At 41.4% G+C, this 23,220-nt stretch overlaps 1 protein-coding gene across 1 annotated transcript; it reads right to left on the bottom strand.

Moving 5' to 3' along the window:
• Positions 1 to 422: 422 nt before the first annotated feature.
• LOC111965805 (transcription factor LBX2) lies at positions 423 to 2,961 on the bottom strand. Its single transcript, XM_023990121.1, has 2 exons — positions 2,207 to 2,961; positions 423 to 1,515 (listed from the first exon to the last, which is right to left on the bottom strand). Exons 1-2 carry the CDS (start codon positions 2,529 to 2,531, stop codon positions 1,055 to 1,057), a joined length of 786 nt encoding a protein of 261 aa, XP_023845889.1. The 5' UTR covers positions 2,532 to 2,961; the 3' UTR covers positions 423 to 1,054.
• Between the last annotated feature and the right edge of the window lie 20,259 nt (positions 2,962 to 23,220).

Raw genomic sequence — 23,220 nt, forward strand, 5'->3', positions numbered from 1 at the left:
TCAGTGAAAACTGTTTATGTACGGTAAGGCGGGTTAACCTAATCAATCATGTTGACCACTGTGTTAAAGACAATTCTTAAACCATATGGCAGTGGAGTAGTCGCAACATTCTTTTCTGCCGCCCCGGGTCCTTACCAACTTGTGTCAACTGTCAGGGAGGGAGTAAAAAGGAAGAGCTTGTTTAACTGCCGCTAATTGTGCAACTTTACGCACAAAGCCACTTTACACACAAAGAGCAGTAGGCCTTCAATCAACAGAAGGATATTCAGATGTTCAAATCACGTGTAATAACCAATATTTTGATGTTACCATAAGGAAAACAATATTCCATTCTAGATAAATGTTCACGATAATAAAATGTTGCCTTGCCATTGTGTTATGTCACAAATTGTAGGCTAAACCAATACACATCGAGACAGATGTAATTGCAGATAATATYATGAAATATCATACCCTTTATTTACATAATGTTGATTAAATAGAATGGTACAATAAAATTAGGCATTCGTTATTTAATTTATATACAGAACGTATAGCGTGTAAAAGTTTTGGCATATGTTTAACTGGATATTGATAATGGATTTTTACATGACTGCTATTGCTTGGAAACACTTTTTGTTTTTTTTATAAAATGTACATCAAGATTTAACCTACACTCCACTTACATGGGCATTTTAAAAGTTACAATTGGGTCTGAACTTGGGGACATTCGAGTTGAACATCTTTAATGTCCTTTAGCAGCTGAAAACGGATGAATTGTTAAAAAATTGCACCCCCCCAAAAAAGATACATAGAGAAAAAACACACACTTTGCAGTCTTGATCGTGTACTTTAACACTAAGTATGTTTCATTACCTATTGAAATAAATATGTATTTCTCAAATAATTTGGTGAAATTGAAACGGGGACATCTAGAAGGCTTTACAGTCCAATTAATTAAATTAAAATGGAGAAGAGGAGAAAGTAAACTTTCCTTTTAAGTTTAACTGCTATCAACGTCAATATCCGTGCAAAAGTTTTGAAAAATGCGCTTTCTTAAAACATGGGCCTACTGTCAATCGTCCACCTCAATCTCTTCGTCCTCTTCTGAGAATTCGTCCGTAGTTTGGTCTCTGGATGAGGAGGGGGACTGAGGAAATGCTCGGTGTCCTTGTGACGACGGGGAKATGCTAGGGGATATTGCTCCAGAGCTTCCTTGCAGGTCGTCAATGTCTTCCATGTTGACTAGCTTTTGCAGGGTTTGTGGTGGGACTTTTTTGAGCGACTCCACGTCTGCTTTCATCTCTTCCAAGTCTCTCTTGAGCTTGGCCCGTCTGTTCTGAAACCAGGTGATGACCTGAGCGTTGGTTAGCCCCAGTTGCTGAGCTATCTGGTCTCGATCGGCCGGAGACAGGTATTTCTGGTACAAAAAGCGCTTCTCAAGTTCATATATCTGATGGTTGGTGAAAGCTGTCCGGGACTTTCTCCTCTTTTTTGAGGTTTGCCTCTGTCCAAAGGCGTTTACATGCTCACGACCTTTAGGGAAACGGAAATACAGTCACTTTCCAAAACAATATCAGAACAACATGTCTACAAGTGTCCTAAAGTGTGCAATGATAGAATCAGCAGCGTTGTAATTGAGGTCTTGTTTTATCGAATATGTAAAGCAGATGCAAACAATTGTTGTTATTATTTTGGGTATGGTTTGGTAATAACTTGCGTACAACATTCTATCGAGACAATATGCAACGAATAACAGATTCATGTTTTACATTGTCCATGCATCATTAGGATTAAAATATTTATCAATATCAGGTTTGAAATAATTAACATGCTACCCAATAAAACAGCCTATAAAACGTTGCAACTTAATTACATTTTAAACCAGGAAGCACAATAGATGTCAGTTTAGAGAGGCCTCCTTTTCCACCCCAATAAATTGCAGGTTTCCTTATAGCCTGCTGTTAATTATCGCACAAATACAATTAAACTATGAATTAATAGCCAAGGGTAGATAACATCACACAGACTAGGCTTGGCAATAGCTTGAGACATATTGCAATGCCTTTAGAACCACACTCACTGTAAACGTTTGACAACAGTTGATACGATAGGTTTTCACCAATGGCTATTTCGATTATTATGCATGCTTAGGCAATACAATCACTCACTGAATCTGTAAATGTAAAATGAAAACGTTATGTCAATATTGAATATGAATCATTACCTTCAGCTGCTTGTATAACGCTGACTTCCAGACCTTTAAATGTTTTGCTGGCTAGTTCCTCCAGAGCGCATAACGGCGAAGAGGGAGTGCTAATACCGTTCCTTGCTGCATTTGAGCCGGACACTTTTTCAATAACTCTCGGCGGACAGAGATTTGCAACTGACTTCTTCACCGAGGGTTTGCTTAGGATATCCTCAATACTGAACGGCGTCAGAGGCTTGTTTGAGTTGGCCGGGGGTGGAAGCTGGTCCAAGGGACCCCGTCTCCTCTCCTCACCGCTGGACTGCAACACGGAGCCTGCCTTCATGTCTTTACTGGAGGTCATTGCAGTCCCAAGGAATTACTGCTGACAAAGGCTGATTATTTCATTCAAATTGTCGTTAAAAACGTCCACAAGTGTTTCCTTCAAGTGTCGTCTTCTTCGCAGCCCACTTTTTATCACTTTCAGTCGAATTATGCAACTACACTTTTCTGAAATGTTTTCTCCAAAATAACCATGGTTCGAACGGGCGTAGGTTGCAGTTTCACAGGCAWCCAAATCGTATTTCCTTGCAGAGAGAGACAGTTCCTCTGCGAAGTTCCATGAAGTTCTTTAGAAAGTATAACTGTACTGGCTGGGGGCGATTCCCTGCAAGGAATAAGCTGTCTCAAGGAACAAGAAAAAGCAAGCAACCGCTAACGAGTTATTGTTGATTGGGCGAAGTTCAATTAGAAAACACTAGCTACACTACTTGCTGACCCGCTGCTGCGTCTTAAAGGGCCAGACCATTATAATTAATTGGACGCGAGAAGAGGAGGAGTTTCGCCTCAGCAATGTTGGGGATGTTTGAGGAGCGGGAGATGGCTTGAAATGTTTATGTATCTTCCGCCCTCCTTCCCACAGGCAACATGCTATCCGTGTATTCCTCTGGAAAGGGAGTTGATGCTCATTTAAACGATGCCATAAGCATTCTTGTGTATAACGGTCGACTTTGTATTATTATGGTACACAGTAGGCCTAATTCAGTGATATAAAAAGAAACTGCACTATTGGCACCCTTATAGCTTAATCATACAAAATGATACGAGAGATTTGAAGGCACTTATGATTCGGAGACAAAAAGGATTGGTGGATAATGTGAGTGCTAGCAGCCCCAAAAGCTTGAACAGGGTAGGCAACATCAAACTGTGCTCACTGCACGGCTAGTCTAATTTTCAATTATGCAATATAGTAAGCTAACGCAGGTAACTCAAATGCAGTCAAATGACCTTTGCAATGTGACAAATGTGCATTATTATTGTTATTATTAGGCTACTAATGTCTTCTTAATATATTGTTTTATTGAATGCATTACCATTATGATAGGCAGGACTGTATATGTTATTACTACATTATCAACATAATTATTTTCTTAGAACAAGTAAGCCCACATAATTATTAACATTACATTTTAGCATGCCCATTAAGTTTCAAGAACAAAGCATAGACATGCATTATCCTTCCTGTCTTGAGCTTATAGTTTTGGATCTTTTGGCAGAGCAACCACTAAGATAAACCGTTAGCCCTTGAAACCTTTATCCTTTTTTTGAACATCAGCTATCGGTGCTTTAAAAAACAATAGCTGCAGCCTACTTTTATCTCCTGTAACCGTATAGCAAGCCAAAGAGACAACCTGGGAATGATTAGGAGATAAATAGTGCATTGTAGGACAGTGTTGAGTTACACTATAATGTTCCATAAAATGTCCTAGAATAACATGCTGATAAATCTGACGGCGTGGCCAGTGACAATACTTTATGTGATCTGTTTAGCTTGCAGGTAAAGAGACGAGACACAGAAGAGTTGTCACGCTGCCATTCTCTCCCCATCGTTAATGATGTGAATTAAAATTCTGATGATGTCCGGGCTGTACCATGTAAGAGAGTAGATCAGAGAATGAAAAAGGGGCAAGTTCGAAAGCATCGAGGATCAGGTTGGTTGTGTGTGTTGTTTATCCATTGAGCAGGCTATTAGGACGACTTCATTTGACACAATAACACTTATTGTAGAATATGCACGCATTAATAGTTCGTTATAAAGATTTTTGAAATGGGTTTAACGGCAATCTGAGGTATGAAAATACCCATCATGCTATGTTTCATGCTATAGGTTTCAATAATTGCAATTGCAAAATAAGCAATGTGCTTCGACAGGAATTTCATCTGCATGCACATAGCGAAATGTTGTTTGTATTTTCGTTTAGCCTATTCAAATATAATATATTGAGAAAAATGTTTACAATTTGTATTATATATATTTTATATATTTTCTAAACCAGCTCTATTTCATTGTTTATGGTGCACACGTAGGCTATCATAAAATGTATATTTGTAGCCTATTAGGCTAATCGCAAAAAGGGAAATATCCTAAATGAAATAGGACAATATCAGCATATGAATATAACGCTTTTCACCATATTTTTTTCTTATAAAAATACATTCGATTGACATGTTTACAAACTGTTGGAGGATTATTTCTGATGTGTTTTACTAAGCAAATGAACACCGTGCTCTCTCGGCAGTGTGGTAGAAAGATGTAAGATCCAGAGGTGGCAATTCTGAGCTTATTCCCACATCCCTACGGTGCGTGTCAACACCATCAACCATCTATTTCAAACCCGAGGTACACTATTGTTAATGTCCAACGTGGCGGTTATTTCATTGCGTTTCAATAATCGACTGAAATGATAAATGTCTTTCTTACATGAACCATTAACAGTGAATAGAACCTTGCAGAAACACCATATTGTTCGTGCCAAGAACCCCATATGGTGACATTCGTGTAGGGACGAAACCAGGCCAAATAGCATAGGAGTTATAAAACAGCACGAGATTCTATTAGCTTGGATGGAGACCCGCTGTCTTGGATGTCATTTAGCAATATTGAGAGGGAGCTTTTCCTATTAAATATGTACAATTCATTCGAAGGGCTCTGTTGACTACAAACAACATTTGAGGTTATAACATTTCAGAGTGGTTTTGGCTATACAATACAATGGGGGTACAGCCTTCTTCAGCTAGATGCGTCGATTGGGCCTTGTTAAATGAACATTTTCTTCTTCTTAAAAAAACACACATCTGTAGGCCCATCACACTAACGTCATTAATGTGTTGCTTAATCTCATGACTTGTTGTAGGATTTAGCCTAGCTCAAATAATGATTAGTTAAATAGAAGTATAGGCCTAGGCCATCCATCGAATTTATATATTCTTTAAACTACAGCCTGATAACTATAAACCAATGTCTTGTTGCTGATCAACAATTTCATTTATTTTTATTTTGTATTATTTGGTTGCGGTCAGTGCTATCTTTGGGACGTCCCTAACCCTGAACCCAATCTTAACCCCTAACCCCTAACCTCAACCATAACCACAACCCTTACTTAACCCGAAACTTAACCCTTACCGTAACCATTTAGAATGTCAACTTCAATGGGGATAGGGAGGTCCCAAGGATCTCGTTTAGCAGGGCTATTTGGTTGCAATGATTTTATTACAATACTGTTCTTCTCCACGTGTTATTATATTTTAACTCTATCTGGACAATAACCCTTGCTAACCTTTTACAATCGCAGTAGCCTATAACATAAAATATGTTTTTATTTACAGGAGAACTTGGAAATGGAAACGAACCAACCATGCTTATTGATGTCATAGGCTACTATTGTCTTGATGAAAAATATTTACATTTATGCCAACAGACATGGTGCAATTCATAGTGTCGGCCTATTCAGGAAAAATGGAGAATGTAACGTTGGTGTTGATATCATATGGTTCTTTCAGAAAGAGATACAGCTRCACTCTACGCCCACCAAGAACACAGCGGAGGGCAAACGAGCCATGGAGCGATGGAATGAATGGAGTGTTATATTTCCCTCAAACGCGGCAAGCATTGATAGTTCTAAAGATAAGTCCACCGATATCTCTTTTCCAAACATGTTTCCAATGATCTTTACGGTCTCAAGCGGAGCAGTGCTAATTCGAAAGGTTTTCTTTGGCTTAATTTAACCGTTAATTAGAAACAGAACACCTGACATCATCAATCATGAACTCTTCTGGGAGTTGTGTTTTATATTCGCCAAAGCTCTATCTCCAGTCAGTCAGTCCCCTTTCCCAGAGCTGCATGGTCCCCGGATAGGTCACATATTGCTCATGGCCTTTCAGTTTTCCTCGTACATTGAAGATTTGTTGGGGCTGGCTATTGGAAAGACGTATTCAGACTATCAAAATATCATCGCCCATAGTCTAGAACTGGCCTTTGGAATAACTGCAAACATAAACAGCTGGTTGTGAATGTTGGTTTTCTGATTATTTAGGCTGCACTGCATGGTTTGTCTTGATGCTTTGAAGATATTCGAGCAATGATAAAAGTACCCTGACCTGGTACGTCCAATAAACTTGTAAAACCGGAGAAACATACTGTAGTTCTACCAAATTGTGCTAAAGCATATCATATGCAGGTGCATTGATTCGGTCATTTCTACGTTTTCTCTGTTGGTCTCTGTCCATGATTTAAATACAATTATTATAGACATATAATCTCTCATCGCCAATATTATTTGGGCTTTACAAAAATGTTTGAAACGTGGCGCGTCCAATGCAATACTACTGTGTCGAGTGACACATCTGAATATCCTTAAGGTAGCTAGACCTATTATGGTTTATTCATCACCTTCTTACTATAATCGTTACTGACTCCTGTTGCAAAACAAAACAGCTGTACTAACAACTTAACTATAACTTAATACAGGAACACTCACATTAACGTGGGAGTTATGGTGACACATGAGAGTGATACATACTTGTAGTGAAATAGAGGGCTTGCTGAGTTTGCATCAGTTGTGTTGGTCTCCATTGATATCCCTATAGGTCCTGTGATTTTCTGGGCATACAGGGTTGAAACATAAGCTATTTGTCTATGCAGGCCCTGAATTTACAACAGCCCTAACGCTGCGTTATGACCGAGGTTCATAAAGTGTGTCCATAAAGTGTGTCCATAAAGTGCTTGCATTGATCAAATTGTATAATGCCAGCAGGGCATGTTGACAAAATATCAGTAGTCAACCTTTTGATTACAAATGGGTTTGGACTTTATAAGATGCTACACAATGAAGCAGTAATAAAGACGAAATAATCGTTGTGATATTGTGGGCTTTCATCTCCTCATTCAATCATTATTTTATAGGCATAACAATTCATAACCCATATTTTAAATTGTAAACTGTAAATAGAAAAGTATATCATTATTATTATTAAAATTATTGATATTATTATTATTTTCAACAAGAAAAATAATGGCAGGCCTACTAATAATAATAATGCAGTYATTCACAACACTCTGTCACTACTAAACTCACGATTATGACATTTCTTGACCAACGTGACAAGAGAGCGAGTTACAGGCGATTTCCCTTCAAAATAGTAGTAGGCCTATATATTATTAATATTTTTTTGCAATGTTATCTAACATCATTATTGACTGCCCTTATTTCCTCTGCACCGGCCGAAACATGTTAGGCCTAAACAAGCTTTATTTAACGCAGCGATCGTTTTAAGCAATGATGCATTTTCAAGGAAACACTACTGTCAATAGTTCGGGTCTATGTGATCTTGAGTTGCTCGTGCGTTCTAAGGATAATCATGGGTACCCTAGCCATTGTAAACAACACATCATCACCACCCCTGAATAAGAGAAAAAGTGAGTGAGCGCAAGAATAACTCCCTGCAGTGTGCGTGTGTGTGTGTGTGTGCGCGTGCGCGCGTGTGTGTGTGAAAACGGGGAGGGAGAAAGTGGAGGCTTGTGAGTGCGCGCGTACATGACAGGCAACGTGGACGCRTAATCTTGGAGACAAAACATCTCCATCCATTCGCTATGTAGGCGTGCGTGAGTGGGTTTGACGCGTGTAGGGATGGAGAGAGAAACATGAATGCCGGTTTCAAGCTCCCTCTCTTAAGCATCTAAAACAACAGCACTCGTAAACGTCGGCCTTTAGGTGCTTAGGCTGTTACATTGCGCATTGCCTTTGACAGTGTCATATTCCACGGTGTTTAGTACCTGTTGTTTTTTTCTCCCTTCAGCCACTGGGTTGACAAATGTTTAGATTTCCAAACGCGGAACCCCAAACGCGCAGGGCCAAACCGCTTCGCAGCCCTATCACCTTTGCACAGTTGATTTTCTCTCGGCGTTCAGAACTTGAAACCCCCCGGGAAGCGGTGTTGTTCGACAGTAATGCTCCATTGGAGTCCATTTAAGATCATAAAGAAGGGTGTGGGAGGCCAAGCGCCCGACCAGAAGGGCTTAACGAAGATTACATTGCATTAGTACATGTATCTGCACAGTGGGCCATAATAGGCTTTATTAGCCTGTAATGATTAGAAACAATTGAATCACCTTTAAACTAACCATAATGTCAAACACGACTAATAGATTAGACTGAGCTAACTGCACAAGTCCTACTGCAAAGACAAACACTTTGAAATGTATTCATATTTTGTAAATAGCTGAGTATAGGCCTAAACTATTATTGTTATTATTATTATTATTATTATATAATTATATTATAATGACATTACATCAGTTATTATAAACTGGGTGGTTCGAGCCCTGAATGCTGATTGGCTGACAGCTTTGGTATATCAGACCATATACCAGGGGTATGACAAAACATTTATTTTTACTGCTCTAATTACGTTGGTAACCAGTTTATAACCAGCAATAAGGCACCTCAGGAGTTTGTGGTATATGGCCAATATACCCAGGCACTCCGCAATGCTCATGACTAAAAACAGCACTCCTCGGGGCCTTATTGCTTAATTATAAGACTTTTTATTTTACTTTTGATAAATTCCTAGCCCATACATTGGTTGTTCTTTTCTTCCTGATGACACCTGTGAGTTCCAGTAGAGGGTCTGAATTTGATGTCTCCACTCAATACACTGTAGTAGAATGTTCTTCATCAATTAACTACATGTGGAATCACTTCAATCTAAAGTGTATGGGGTGGACATTGGCTCTATTCAGTATTCACTGTGTACTGTAACATAATGTACCCACAATTACAGATTTAGTTTTTCAATAACACGCGTACACGCGTGCACGCATGCACACACACGCACACACACACACACACACACACACACACACACACACACACACACACACACACACACACACACACACACACACACACACACACACACACACACACACACACACCACACACACACACACACACACACACACACACACACACACACACACACACACACACACACACACACACACACAGAGAGAGAGAGCTATCTTGATGGATGGATGCCTTTGAACATGGCACCAGTAGACTAATACAGAGAGAAGTGGGACAGATCAAAGGGAGGAACCACACTGTCCCCCCAAATGGACGCCAACTGATGAGAAGATATGGAGCGGTTGAGCCCAAGCCACTTATTTTTGGTTAGATGTGGGGTGAGCAACCATGGTCTGATTCTATTTTCAGGGTTTTGTTTTCTCATGTACAATATTGCTCACAAAATAATGTAGCATTATCCTGTATGGACGATGTGCAGAAGAACTATGTTGTCGTCCATAAAGATAATTTCTAATTGATGCATTTGAAATGATCCATAATGGTCCATACATTGATAAATAACCATACATTGATAAACTGAACTAAGTTCAATTAAACAAATATTAATGCCAAAACTGAATGAATTAGGATATACGGTTTTGTCCCCCCCCCMAAAAAACACACACAACTTATTTCCATGATCTTTGGAGTTAATCATTCATTATTATATTCAATGGAGATACAGCTGAGTATCAATGTTGTTAACAAATTAGATGTTGTTAACCTTATTTTGTCTGCACTGATTGTCAGTTGCTCTGGATAAGAGGGACTTAAATGTAAAAGGCAAACACATGACAGATGCAGTAGGTGTTATGTGCCTATTATACACTAGAATGTTAGACTGAGACATGCTCACAACCTCAGCACAGGAGCAGACTCATAACTGGAAGAACTCAGATTGGTCAATTGACCCCAACATAAAGCCTACCTGATCTCATGGACAAATGATCACGCTATGTTTTATTTGGTTATTTATTGAACCTTTATTTAACTAGGCAAGTCAGTTAAGAACAAATTCTTATTTACAGTGACGGCCTAGGAACAGTGGGTTAACTGCCTTGTTCAGGGGCAGATCAACAGATTTTTACCTCGTCAGCTCAGGGATTTGATCTCGCAACCTTACATAATGACGTTTAGCAAAAAAATTGGACTTATTGAGGTTTTGAAGGTTTGTCGAAACCCTCAATTTTCAAGAATTGCTCGGTTTATGGTTAGGATTAAAGTTTGGGTCAAGASACCAAAACCCAAAGTTGATGCGCTAAAGATTAGGCTAACTCAAACAGTCTTGAAAAAGTAACATTGAACATACACAGCCTCAAGAACAACATCACATACTAAATATACTCTATTCATTCATAGCTGTAGAAAGTAATGCGCAAAGAAAAGAAAATAGAAGGACAGTGAAAAGTTGAAGCTGCTTGTGATAATAAATGATGCTGTCTAGTAATACTACTTAGGAATATATGACTCATGGAACTATGAATACAACTAAACAGTCAGAAAGGTACTCTTCAAACAAGAAGCCAGAAAGTCAGTCATTACAAACATTTGAATGAATGCCCACATGGAAAGATTCCATATTTCCATAACTATACTAACACACACTACCTATTCAAAACATAACAGAGATGTGTCTACATTTTAGTGACATCTGTTCTTTTTGTTGGACGATAATTAATTTGGACTGAACTGGGACTCATATCCACAGTGTCACTGCACATATTTTTGTGAATGAAGATAAATGCTTCTCTGAGTACACTCTGTACCATGGGAGCCGTCAACAAATTAATCACTTGCAATTCTATCCACGGCTACTTGGGCACCTGGTGGGTCCCAATACACGTTCCGAGATAATGAGGGCGCATCGGTGCAACATTTTACGAGCAGAGTGTCGTAGTTCTTGAAAAGAGAAAGAAAAAATGAATAACTGAAGCCACCTCTCCAGAGAGGTATAGTTTCTTGAGATGGTTCGGCGCCACGACCTGAAGCAGCTCTCCCCTTTCTCACATCAGGATTTCATTAAGCCGTGAGCACTCCTGCGCCACTTTGCTCCCAAACCAAATGAGGAAATAGCTCGTCTGGCCGCTGACAGACCCCGGGTTTGGCCGTAAAGATAAATGACCCAAAGTATTAAAGTTTAACACTTTGACAAAACCCACCTGATCTCGGGGATTAATGCAACGAAAAATCCATCTGCGAGAAGGACTCAGAGGTGAGTAATGGCCAGGCGCTGGGAAGGTCAAACAATATTTAGGATAAGTACATATCCAGCGTTGAGACTTAAACTTTCCCAAGACATGTACACTACATGACCAAAAATATGTGGACATCTCATTCCAAAATCATGAGCATTAATATGGAGTTGGTCCCCCTTTTGATATTATAACAGCCTCCACTCTTCTGGGAAGGCTTTCCACTCGATATTGGAACATTGCTACGTGGACTTCTTTCCATTCAGCCACAAGAGCATTAGTGAGGTCGGGCACTGATGCGATTAGGCCTGGCTCGCAGTCGGCATTCCAGTTCATCCCAAAGGTGTTTGATGGGGTTGAGGTCAGAGCTCTGTGCAGGCCAGTCAAGTTCTTCCACACTGATCTCGACAAACCATTTCCGTATGGACCTCGCTTTTTGCACAGAGGCATTGTCATGCTGAAACAGGAAAGGGCCTTCCCCAAACTGTTGCCACAAAATTGGAATGTCATTGTATGCCGTAGCATTACGATTTCCCTTCACTGGAACTAAGGGGCCTAGCCCGAACCATAAAAAAACAGCCCCAGACCATGATTCCTCCTACACCAAACTTTACAGTTGGCACTATGCATTCGGGCAGGTAGTGTTTTCCTGGCATCCACCAAACCCAGTTTCGTCCGTCGGACTGCCAGATGGTGAAACTTAATTCATCACTCCAGAGAACGCGTTTCCGCTGCTCCAGAGTCCAATGGGGGCAAGCTTTACATCGCTCCAGCCGACACTTGGCATTGCGCATGGTGATTTTAGGCTTGTGTGCGGCTGCTTGGCCATGGAAACTCGTTACATGAAGTTCCTGACAAATAGTTATTGTGCTGACGTTGCTTCCAGAGGCAGCTGGGACTTGGTAGTGAGTGTTGCTCCTAGACGTTTCCACTTCACAATAACAGCACTTACAGTTGACTTACAGCACTTACAATACATTTGACGGACTTGTTGGAAAGGTAACATCCTATGACGGTGCCACGTTGAAAGTCACTGAGCTCTTCAGTATGGGCAATTATTCTGCAAATGTTTGTCTATGGAGATTGCTTGACTGTGTGCTCTATTTTATACACCTGTCAGCAACGGGTGTGGCTGAAATAGCCGAATCCACTAATTTGAAGGGGTGTCCACATACTTTTGTATATATAGTGTATCTCATAGATTTGTGTGTGGACGCTCACACACATGCACCTGCAGGCAGACTACTGTTGTCCAAATATCAAGAATAGTATACTACTTCCACCAGCACTATTACCACATAAGCACAAATAGTGCAAATATAACTTGTTATATCCACCCTGTGACTTTGAAATTGTGTCAATAAAGTTGTCTACTTTTCATAAACATATGGATCATATGAGTTAGGTCAACGAAAATTACAAATAAGCAATGCTAAAGAATATAAAATGTCAATGTAAGACATTGGTTCGGCTTTTCAAAGTATCCCGTCCCATGCCATTTGAGTGAGCCAAAACTGTAGTACCCTCTGGTTTTGGGTTTAGGCTAGCTCTGCAAAAGAAAGACAAAAAAACACATCTAATGTCGGGAAGTAAGTCATCTTTCATGGAGAGCGAAGCTCTCCCCTGTGAAACATCCTTCACCCTGCGAGGCTGAGCACTACTAAGTGTCTTCATCCAAAACAAAGGGTTACTCTGCAGCCTACCTGGCCAGTCCTAACACAACACAGGACATCAGAGGGTTAATAGGCCACTTAGAGTAATGCATCAACATAACTGAAAACCAGCCTGCTAGAGCCTTGAAACACCATACATTTGTAAAGCGAAAACACAGCATGAGCCACTGGGAAGTCAATGGGGGTGTTAACTTTATGTGTGCAAACAAGAAAATTACATTACATGTTCTACTCATTACTGAAAATGACCTAGTAATAACAATCATAGACACTGGTTTAACCCTGGTGCAGAACCACAAGCTAGAATGGTTTTCGGTTCTGGAAAAATAACAGATTGATGCTTCCAGTTTTCAAAATAAGAGGCATGTGTATGAAGTTATGCTAACAACACTACTGCATAAACACTGCTAAGGCAGTATAGATTTCATTCCAGCCTACTTATCTATCACTGACACTACTAACTGGCTTTCACATCAATGTCTGCTTGTCATTTTTGAACATGCCCAAACTCCCCTTTTCTCTTTTATTTTACTCAGGCTCCATCTAAAACGGACAGGAAGTTGGGCAACATAAATAACAAGGGAGTGAAACTACCGAGGAAGGTCTTGGCCCAAGCTTCCCCATAACTTACTTTGTCACTGGGAAATAGGCTCACACCCAGTCCAAATCATAAGCGATGATTCCTCGGAGAACACTGTGCATGTCCCACGGGTGAGAGACCTTTCCTTAGGCCCAAAATAGCCTTCAGTCCAAGCTATGCCCTGTTCCAGGTAACAAACAGACATACTGTATGTTCTAGTGGAAAGTCAAGGTTTCTAATTCGTTTTGCTGACAGCCCTCCCTGACCCAGTAGTATTTTCTCCTTGTGCTGTTTTGTTCAGATGTCCTAGACGAGAAAGGAGAGAAAAGATAAATATAAAAGGAAGGTGCACAAGAGGATTGCACATTTCCATGCAGTTAAGGAGTCAACAATGAGGATACTGGTTCAAATATTTGGGATTACAGTAAAAGCTTTGGCAAATGAAGAACTGCTGGAGGGGCTTGTGGTATTTGGAAATTGGATTTGGAGGCGATTCTTTGGAGTGTGATTATTGTGTTTTTATGGTTGTTGTAGCATTAATTTATTAGTATTTACTAATCCTGGATCCCCAACGTACACTAGATAGACTGCATACAAGTGTAGTGGCTACACTTTTACCACAACACAGACATTATTGCTTTAGTGAAATGTTGTAAAGATGTTTATTTAGTTTGCAACACTGGATATATATWTTTTTTAAATGTAGCATCCTTACTATGCCCAAAGAATTTATACGATTCTCCTTRTTCCTTTCAACTTGTGTAATGTGATCTTTCATCCTCATGCTTACCTAGTATTTGGTTAGCGTAGCCCCTGGGCAGTAATGAGCATGTGGCCAACCCATCACTAGTCACCATGAGTGTTTCAATGTTTCATTCTCCTCAGTTTAAATAGGGATATACATATTTTCCAAATGTGACAGCAGGTCTTGTGTGGCTTAGGTGGTAGAGCATGGTGCTTGTAATGCTAGGGGGGTGGGTTCGATTCCCACGGGGGACCAGTATGAAAATATATACACTCACTACTGTAAGTTGCTCTGGATCAGAGCATCTGCTAAATTACTGTAAATGTAAAGCATAAAATGGTCCTTATCTGTGATTGGGTCTGTGGCCATGTCTAATGGTTAGCACAGGTCTAGTGCTCTTGCTTATTATGCAGGGTGCCAATAGAACCAAAGCAGCACCCAGGTCTGCACTCAGGACAGCTTTTAATTACAAGCAATTGAATCAATTCATCCAGAATGGAGTAGCCCTGCAAAAGTAAAGGTAGGGGGGAACATTGTGGCACTGTTGGCCTGCAGCACCATGCCTATTTCTCATTGTCAACCGGTACTTTGAGTTCTGGACAGATATCACAAACTGCCCTTTAATTTTTTTTTCTTTCTTGACACTGTGCTCAAGGGCTGTGATATATCCATCAGTGACCACACTCACCATAAGGAAGCTGAGAGAATACATGCGATGGAGATTATCAGGACAAAACCCCATCAGCTTGTCAAGGGATGCAGACAGTAGACAGTATTGTATCCACATGTATTGAACACAGAGCTGTCAACGTGTCTGACGGTCCCATTCATCATGTACAAAGCCAGCGCTGTCAGAGCCACAATGCACCCCATCTATCCCTGCCCTAAGTGACAACTCTGAGATGAGCATTAGGGCAGCGGAGGATGTATTCAAATGATTTGTTTTTTCTCTTTGCACAAGGCAATTTCCTCAAGGCACTCAGCCTAGGGGGATCGTTCAGAGTGAAACCTTACGGCAAAGTAAAAAAATCCTTTGGCTCCTATAGTTGACCTAGTATCTAACCGATCTTACCAACTAATACAGTAGGAGATTGATTATATATTCTTTGGATATTACAGGAGTTGCATTTTTTAGAACAACTAATTAGTAGAATAAAAAGTAATGGAGGATAGATTATCCAATTAGTTTAACCAGAGCTTTGTGCGTGTGTGTGTGTGTACATATATATATATATACTGTATAGAGGTGTGTGTGTGTTTGCATGCACATATGTGTTTGTGTGTGTTTGTGCGTAAGGGTGGGCATGCACGTGTGTGTGAGTGTCTGTGTGTGTGGCCTGAGTCAGCAGACTAGTTGTAATTACCTTGAGGCCTGCTAGTTGAGGGCTGTGCAGCACTGCAGAAATCTGACAGGGGGAGCATCATTTCCCCTGTAACCCAGAACCAGAGAAAGCAATAAAGCTACTCAATACAGGACAATAAAGGAGAGTCATGCCACATTTTTAGAATACCGAAAACAAGTAACCTGTTTACGCTGTACAAACAGTAGCAAACTAATAAAACRATTTATGCTAGCTCATTGAAGTAATCATATCAGAGCCTTCGTAAATTATGTCTCAGTCATACACATGACGGCTTATTAAGTGTTAAGAAACTTTGTGGTTTTAAATGTCTTTAAGAGGACGTAATCAGTATTTTCAATAGATTGGTCAAAGAGATATGGCAAAGAGCTCCAATGATACGGTTCCAGAAAGTCCCATTCACTTTGATTCATACCTGTAAATCACAGAACAAGTTATATTGCTGTTATCGCTTGAAGACTTCAGAAGATGGCTCTTAAATCTAATTGCAAAGACTGATCTACCATCCTATTGACATTTTGACTGCGTTTCAAACAATATGAGCTTTTCTAAAGTCTCCGTCATCATAATTTCTCCCGAGTTAATGTCATACTGTAATATAGACCACATCCACAGTATTGGTTAGGTATAAAGTGACAGAGAGATGTGCTGTGAAATGCAATATCTTCATCAAAGAACAATTTCATTTCTTCGTCTCCAGTTAATCATTTATTATTAAGTCTAAAAGTAGTAGAAAATCACTTTTTATATGGAAAAACTCAGTGAACCTTTCTTCCATATCTGCAGAAGAAGACATGAGTGGGAGTAACATTTTGGTTTTAGGGCTTAGTCCACATCCTAAATGGAGCAGAGGATGAGGGAATCTTCTAGACACCTCCATCTCTCCTATGGGGTATCCTCCTCTTGGGTAAGAGTAGTGCTATGCTAACTTCAGCCTGAGCCAACGCTGGAGCTCATTTGGAAGTCTGTGTGCTTGTCCCTGGTGTGCGACGGCCCCGCCCTAGCTCCTCGTGGTTTTATTTTTAATTAACCTCTAAAAGATAATCTGTTGTTGCTTCCGCTGTTCGTGTCAGCGGGGTTAATGATTTCACGAGCTCAGGGAGAAACGGCAGGGGACAGATCAATGCACCTCAATTTCCCGCCCCTCGTGTTCTGTCTCACTAGCCGGGGCTGCGGTGAAAGCACTGCCTGGCCCTTCTCCCTGTCCGCTCTCTCCCTTGTTCTCAATATATACACTCGCCACACTCGGCACACACACACACACACACACACACACACACACACACACACACACACACACACACACACACACACACACACACACACACACACACACACACACACACACACACACACACACACACACACACACACACACACACACACACACACACACACACACACACACACACACACACCACACACACACACACCAACACTATAGCATGCAATGTCACCCCTTACTTGGGAAAGCACTTGTAAGTGAAGCTTTACTTAGACACGTAAGAGATTAGATAAAATGGCCAATATGCTCTTACATGATGCTATTGATGACACACCAGTGAAGGCAGGGTGTAATTGGCCAACTTTTTGTTCTCTGAATTAGTCGCTATCCTCCATTCTTCCTGACCATGCCTAATGTTTTAATTCAGGCAGGCTTGTACTCTGTAATGCACTTTTTGCCAAACAAACGCATCAGTACTGCACCATAACAATTGCATAACTTAAAGGCGATTTGCTTTCCTGTAATGTGTGCGTACTAGCGGCAGAGAAGTCAGGCGCAGGAGAGCAAAGACTATGTTACAACGGTGCAGTTTAATAATAAAATCACAGAGAACAAACACAAATAAATAAATACAATGAGACAAAACCCTTCGCACGCCAGACATAACGTGCACAAACTCTTACAATCAACAATACCGGACAAAGACATGTGGGGAACAGAGGGTTAAATACACAACATGTAATTGATGGGATTGAAACCAGGTGTGATGGAAGACAAGACAAAACAAATGGAAAATGAAAGGTGTATCGGTGATGGCTAGAAGAGCGGTGACGTCGACCGCCGAACGTCGCCCGAACAAGGCGAAGGACCGACTTCGGAGGAAGTCGTGACATTTCCAGGGATACTACAAAGTCAGAACTGCAGTATACTGTAAAACAACCACAGATTTTTATCTAGATTCAGGAAATCACATTCCATTAATGGCGGTGTCTCTCAGGGTGACTCATTGATCACAGCAGCCCAGGACCGACTCAATACTTCAGCTTCTGTATTGGAACTTGGAAATTATTTTAGGTATAACATGACGGCTTATTGATGCAATGTCAGACTGTGACATGTGTATMTATGTCCCTAAGGAGAAACTCTGGGAGAGAGGCGTCTTCACCCTCCCTAAGTCAGACAAAGCTTTTCCAAATCCGTCACAATCTTGTCCTTTGATTTTGTATTCTCCGCCACCTATTCGTTTGGGGTTTGAGGTGTTGTTGATAGTGATMATTCAGTTTAATAGTAGCATATTAGCCATAGTGTAATTACCCACAATKATTTAATTTAGGGTGAACACAACACAGTAACAGCTTAATCAATGTCTGGCTAAAACATGGGATAGTGCTGCAAGGCTTTCAAGTCTTTAGATTTACCCAGTATGTAAGCATTTGCTTTCGAGTAATGTCGTAGGGGAAAACACCAACTAATTAATCTTGATCCTGTCAATATTGTTGTGAATAATGTGAGATCGTATTAACCAGTTTGAATGTATAATGAAACAATATTGAATTCATGCCAATTTAGATATTTCTTACAAGGTATTAGCTTACAATGGAGGCTGACCAGTTCAGAGAAGCACACCAATACAAAACCCCATTAATTAATACCGTGTCTAATCATAGATAAAGACATTAAAGTAAAGTAGACCCAACTCTGAGTCATCACAGGGAATGGGGCCCCCATTGAGCTCATGCTTCCCTGACTCCGTCTGTGAGACACTTACTCTTCCAATCACAGCGTTCGGCCTTCCCTTCCCCTTGTCCCTGATATGTAACAGAACCATCAGATGGAGTGGACGTCTGTAATCATACTCTGACTACACACACACACACACACACACACACACACACACACACACACACACACACACACACACACACACACACACACACACACACACACACACACACACACACACACACAGCCACACACACACACACACACACACACACACACACACACACACACACACACACACACACACACACACACACACACACACACACACACACACACACTAAAGCATGCACACACCAAACCTTCACATGCTGGTTTTGGAAACATCAAAACTGACTGTAGGGAGTCTGAGACTTAAAAGTGTGCAGCACGCCTTGGCCCACAGGTATGCAGTGAATGGGCCAGCGGTATGAACCCCATGCTGGGTCCCGCTCCCATTTGGATGTCTCTATCTGTGGAAACTTTTCTTTTTCACCCCTTGCATCCCCACCAGTCCAGCAGGCCTCCGTTAAGAACTGCAGCCAGGATGTATCAATCAACCACACGCCAAGGGAATTACCTCATTGCACATTGGCAGTGCTATCTAAGCAGCGACAGCATTTGGGCTTTGAGATAAATACCCGCTCTTTAAATTACATCCTACTCTGTGAGAACCTCTGCTTTATCACTCCGGAGTACGACAGGTTCGGGCCATGTCCTTGTTGCTTTGGCTTTTCTAGCCACTTCTTCTGGCCCATCTCCACCCCCCCGCGTTTCAGGACAACTTTATGAAATCAGAATGCACGGAATAAGGCAGCGGGTAGTGCCAAATGTTTGTCTTTACAATAACAGTAAACATTTCATTGTCATTACATGGTCTAAGTCACAACCTCAGTCGGGTGAACTCTTCAATTTCATCCAAGAACGCTTCCCTCTCTCCTCAACTCATATTATATAGCACTCCCTCTTGTGCCATAATRTTTGCAACAATGACAGTGAAGTCAATGGCAAGATAGCTAGATTAGCCAGCTAGCATTTCTTCTAATGTCTCTCACTCGTCTGATTTTCTTGCACAATGTGTCAGTGCTCAAATGAAAATATATCCCAGCGGTGCCGGCAATGGTGTTACCCACTCTACACGTATAAGCTTATAAGGAAACTGAAACGCAAAGTATCTTTCGTGGGTGAAAGGGAGAATGGAAATATGCTTGCATATTAAAACACAACATATTTAACACTTAAACATGCATTATTGTACTCACACATACTGTACTCAGAAATTCACACAATAATATAGGCCTACTCACATAACCACACAAAACATTTGCTCACTCATAAGCACAAAGTGGCAGGGTCAGGCTGTTGAGATTACAGATTGTGCCTTTAAGTGGAAGTTTTAAGGACAGAAAATCTGGTTCTACTTTTAATGCCTGTCATCCCTCAATCCTCCCCAGTGCCCATCATCCCCCAGGAGTGGTGGAGTTAAACTGGGTTTGATGTTCCTCTGTCTGAAAATCATCTTTTACACATTCCAAGAGCCAAATGCAATTTGGGCTGTCACCAGTGGCATTCCCTTTAAGTATCCATGCCTTTGACTATTACGGGCCTGAGATAATAGTTATCTCTCAACTTTTCACCCGTACTACACTGCTGCTAACAGACGCAGAGGAATGGCAAAGATTCCATATCAAACGTTCCCTCCGCAATCTCTCACTCAGCTCATTGGAATGGTCTTGATTAAGATAGCTCTCTCACACAAACAGTTAAAGGATGGGAAAGCTGAACGAAGCATCTTAACCCAATTAAAAATGCCTGTGAGTTCTTTTAAAGTGAGAAGAGCAATTCCCTTCAGACAAGCTGGAGAAGACGATGGATAATAAATCACCCTCTCAAGTACGACGTTTAGGCTTTAAGCATGAGGTTGAAGCAGAAGGAAAGGAAAATGGGATGACCCCGCGACCTCCCAACTCTTAACCCCTTCCCCGAGTCCAGGGCGACTTCCAGAGCGCTCCCACAAAAAGGCCCTGGTTGGACAGCCCATTTGGGCTTTGTCTTCGTGACCCTCACACGCGCCTGGGGTCTCGCAGCTCGCCCTCACTTTTCAACACCACCTGGGGGGGGGGGGAGGAGGGAGAGAGGGAGAGAGAGAGGGAGAGAGAGAGAGAGAGAGAGAGAGAGAGAGAGAGAGAGAGAGAGAGAGAGAGAGAGAGAGGAGAGAGAGAGAGAAAGAGAGAGAGAGAGAGAGAGAGAGAGAGAGAGAGGAGAGAGAGAGAGAGAGAGAGAGAGAGAGAGGAGACAGAGAGGACAGAGAGACAGAGAGACAGAGAGAGAGAGGACAGCTGGGGATGGGGTGGGCTTGCTGATAAAAATTAAACAAACCAAGCAAGAATTTATTCCACATACTAAATATTCTTCATTTTTTTTTCTCTAGTTCACTCCCTCCATGTACAGAAGATAGGAGAAGTAGCAGATGAGGGAAAGATATGTTGACAAGGGGTGCTAAGTGGATTTGAGTAATGGGCAGTTGGGCGATGTGTTTGTTTAACCATCTGGTAGCAACTCCCTCAGTTTTGTGATGTAGTGTCTGTGGAGGGAAAAAGCCCAGTGCCTAATATGCCATTTATGACACGATGGGTGGTCACACAACGAGCAGCTGGGTTCATTGATTCATATTACAGCTCACGTTTAAATTAGAAAAAGATTGGAACACTGAATGAGTGACATCACCAGGGACCTCCAGAAAAATGTGTATGTGAACACGTATGTGAACACCCCTTCAAATTAGTGGATTCAGCTATTTCAGCCACACCCGTTGCTGACAGGTGTATAAAATTGAGCACACAGCCATGCAATCTCCATAGACAAACATTGGCAGTAGAATGGCCTTACTGACGAGCTCAGTGACTTTCAACATGACACCGTCATAGGATGCCACCTTTCCTACAAGTCAGTTTGTCAAATTTCTGCACTGCTAGAGCTGTCCTGGTCAACGTCTAGGAGTAAAGTGGTAGGCCACACAGGACCTCCGAGTGCTAAAGCGCGTAGAGCCTAAAAAATCGCCTGTCCTTGGTTGCAACACTCACTACCGAGTTCCAAACTGCCTCTGGAAGCAACATCAGCACAAAACCTGTTTKTCGAGAGCTTCATGAAATGGGTTTCCATGGCCGAGCAGCCGCACACAAGCCTAAAATCACCATGCGCAATGACAAGCATTCGGCTGGAGTGGTGTAAAGCTTGCCGCCATTGGACTCTGGAGCAGAGGAAACGCCTTCTCTGCAGTGATGAATCAAGCTTCACCGTCTGGCAGTCCGATGGATGAATCTGCGTTTGACAGATGCCAGTAGAACGCTACCTGCCCAAATGCGTAGTACCAACTGTAAAGGAAATCTCAACGCTACAGCATACAATGACATTCTAGACGGTTCTGTTTTTCCAACTTTGTGGCAACAGTTTGAGGAAGGCCCTTTCCTGTTTCAGCATGAMAATGCCCTCGTGTACGAAGCGAGGTCCATACAGAAATGGTTTGTTGAGATTGGTGTGGAAGAACTTGACTGGCCTACACAACCATAACCCCATTGAACACTTTTGTTTGGGATGAATTTTAATGACAACTGCGAGCCAGGCCTAATCGCCCAACATCAGTGCCCGACCTCACTAATGCTCTTGTAGCTGAATAGAAGCAAGTCTCCAGCAATGTTCCAATATCTAGTGGAAAGCCTTCCCAGAAGAGTGGAGGCTGTTATAGCAGCAAAGAGGGGACCAACTCCATATTAATGCCCATAATTTTGGAATGAGATGTTCGACGAGCAGGTGTCCACATACTTTTGGTCATGTAAACTTGTGGTCGTGTGTTTCATGAAAATGAGCATGCTAGCCTAYAACATATCAATATTAAATATCAAGAGCATCAAAACATTAAGAACACCTGCTCTTTCCATAACATGGACTGAYCAGGTGAATCCAGGTGAAAACTATGATCCCTTATTAATGTCACTTGTTAAATCCACTTCAATCAGTGTAGATGAAGGGGAGGAGACAGGTTAAAGAAGGATTTTTAARCCTTGAGTCAATTGAGACATTAATTGTTTATGTGTGCCATGCAGAGGCTGAATGGGCAAGACAAAATATTTAACTGCTTTTGATCGGGGTGTGGTAGTAGGTGGCAGGCACACTGGTTTGTGTCAAGAACTGCAACGCTGCTGGGTTATTCACGCTCAACAGTTTCCCGTGTGTATCAAGAATGATCCACCACACAAAGGACATCCAGCCAACTTGACACAACTGTGGGACGCATTGGACTCATGGGCCAGCATCCCTGTGGAACGCTTTTGA

The sequence above is a fragment of the Salvelinus sp. IW2-2015 genome, linkage group LG6.2 (assembly GCF_002910315.2).
Source record: "Salvelinus sp. IW2-2015 linkage group LG6.2, ASM291031v2, whole genome shotgun sequence".
Classification (NCBI taxonomy): Eukaryota; Metazoa; Chordata; class Actinopteri; order Salmoniformes; family Salmonidae; genus Salvelinus; species Salvelinus sp. IW2-2015.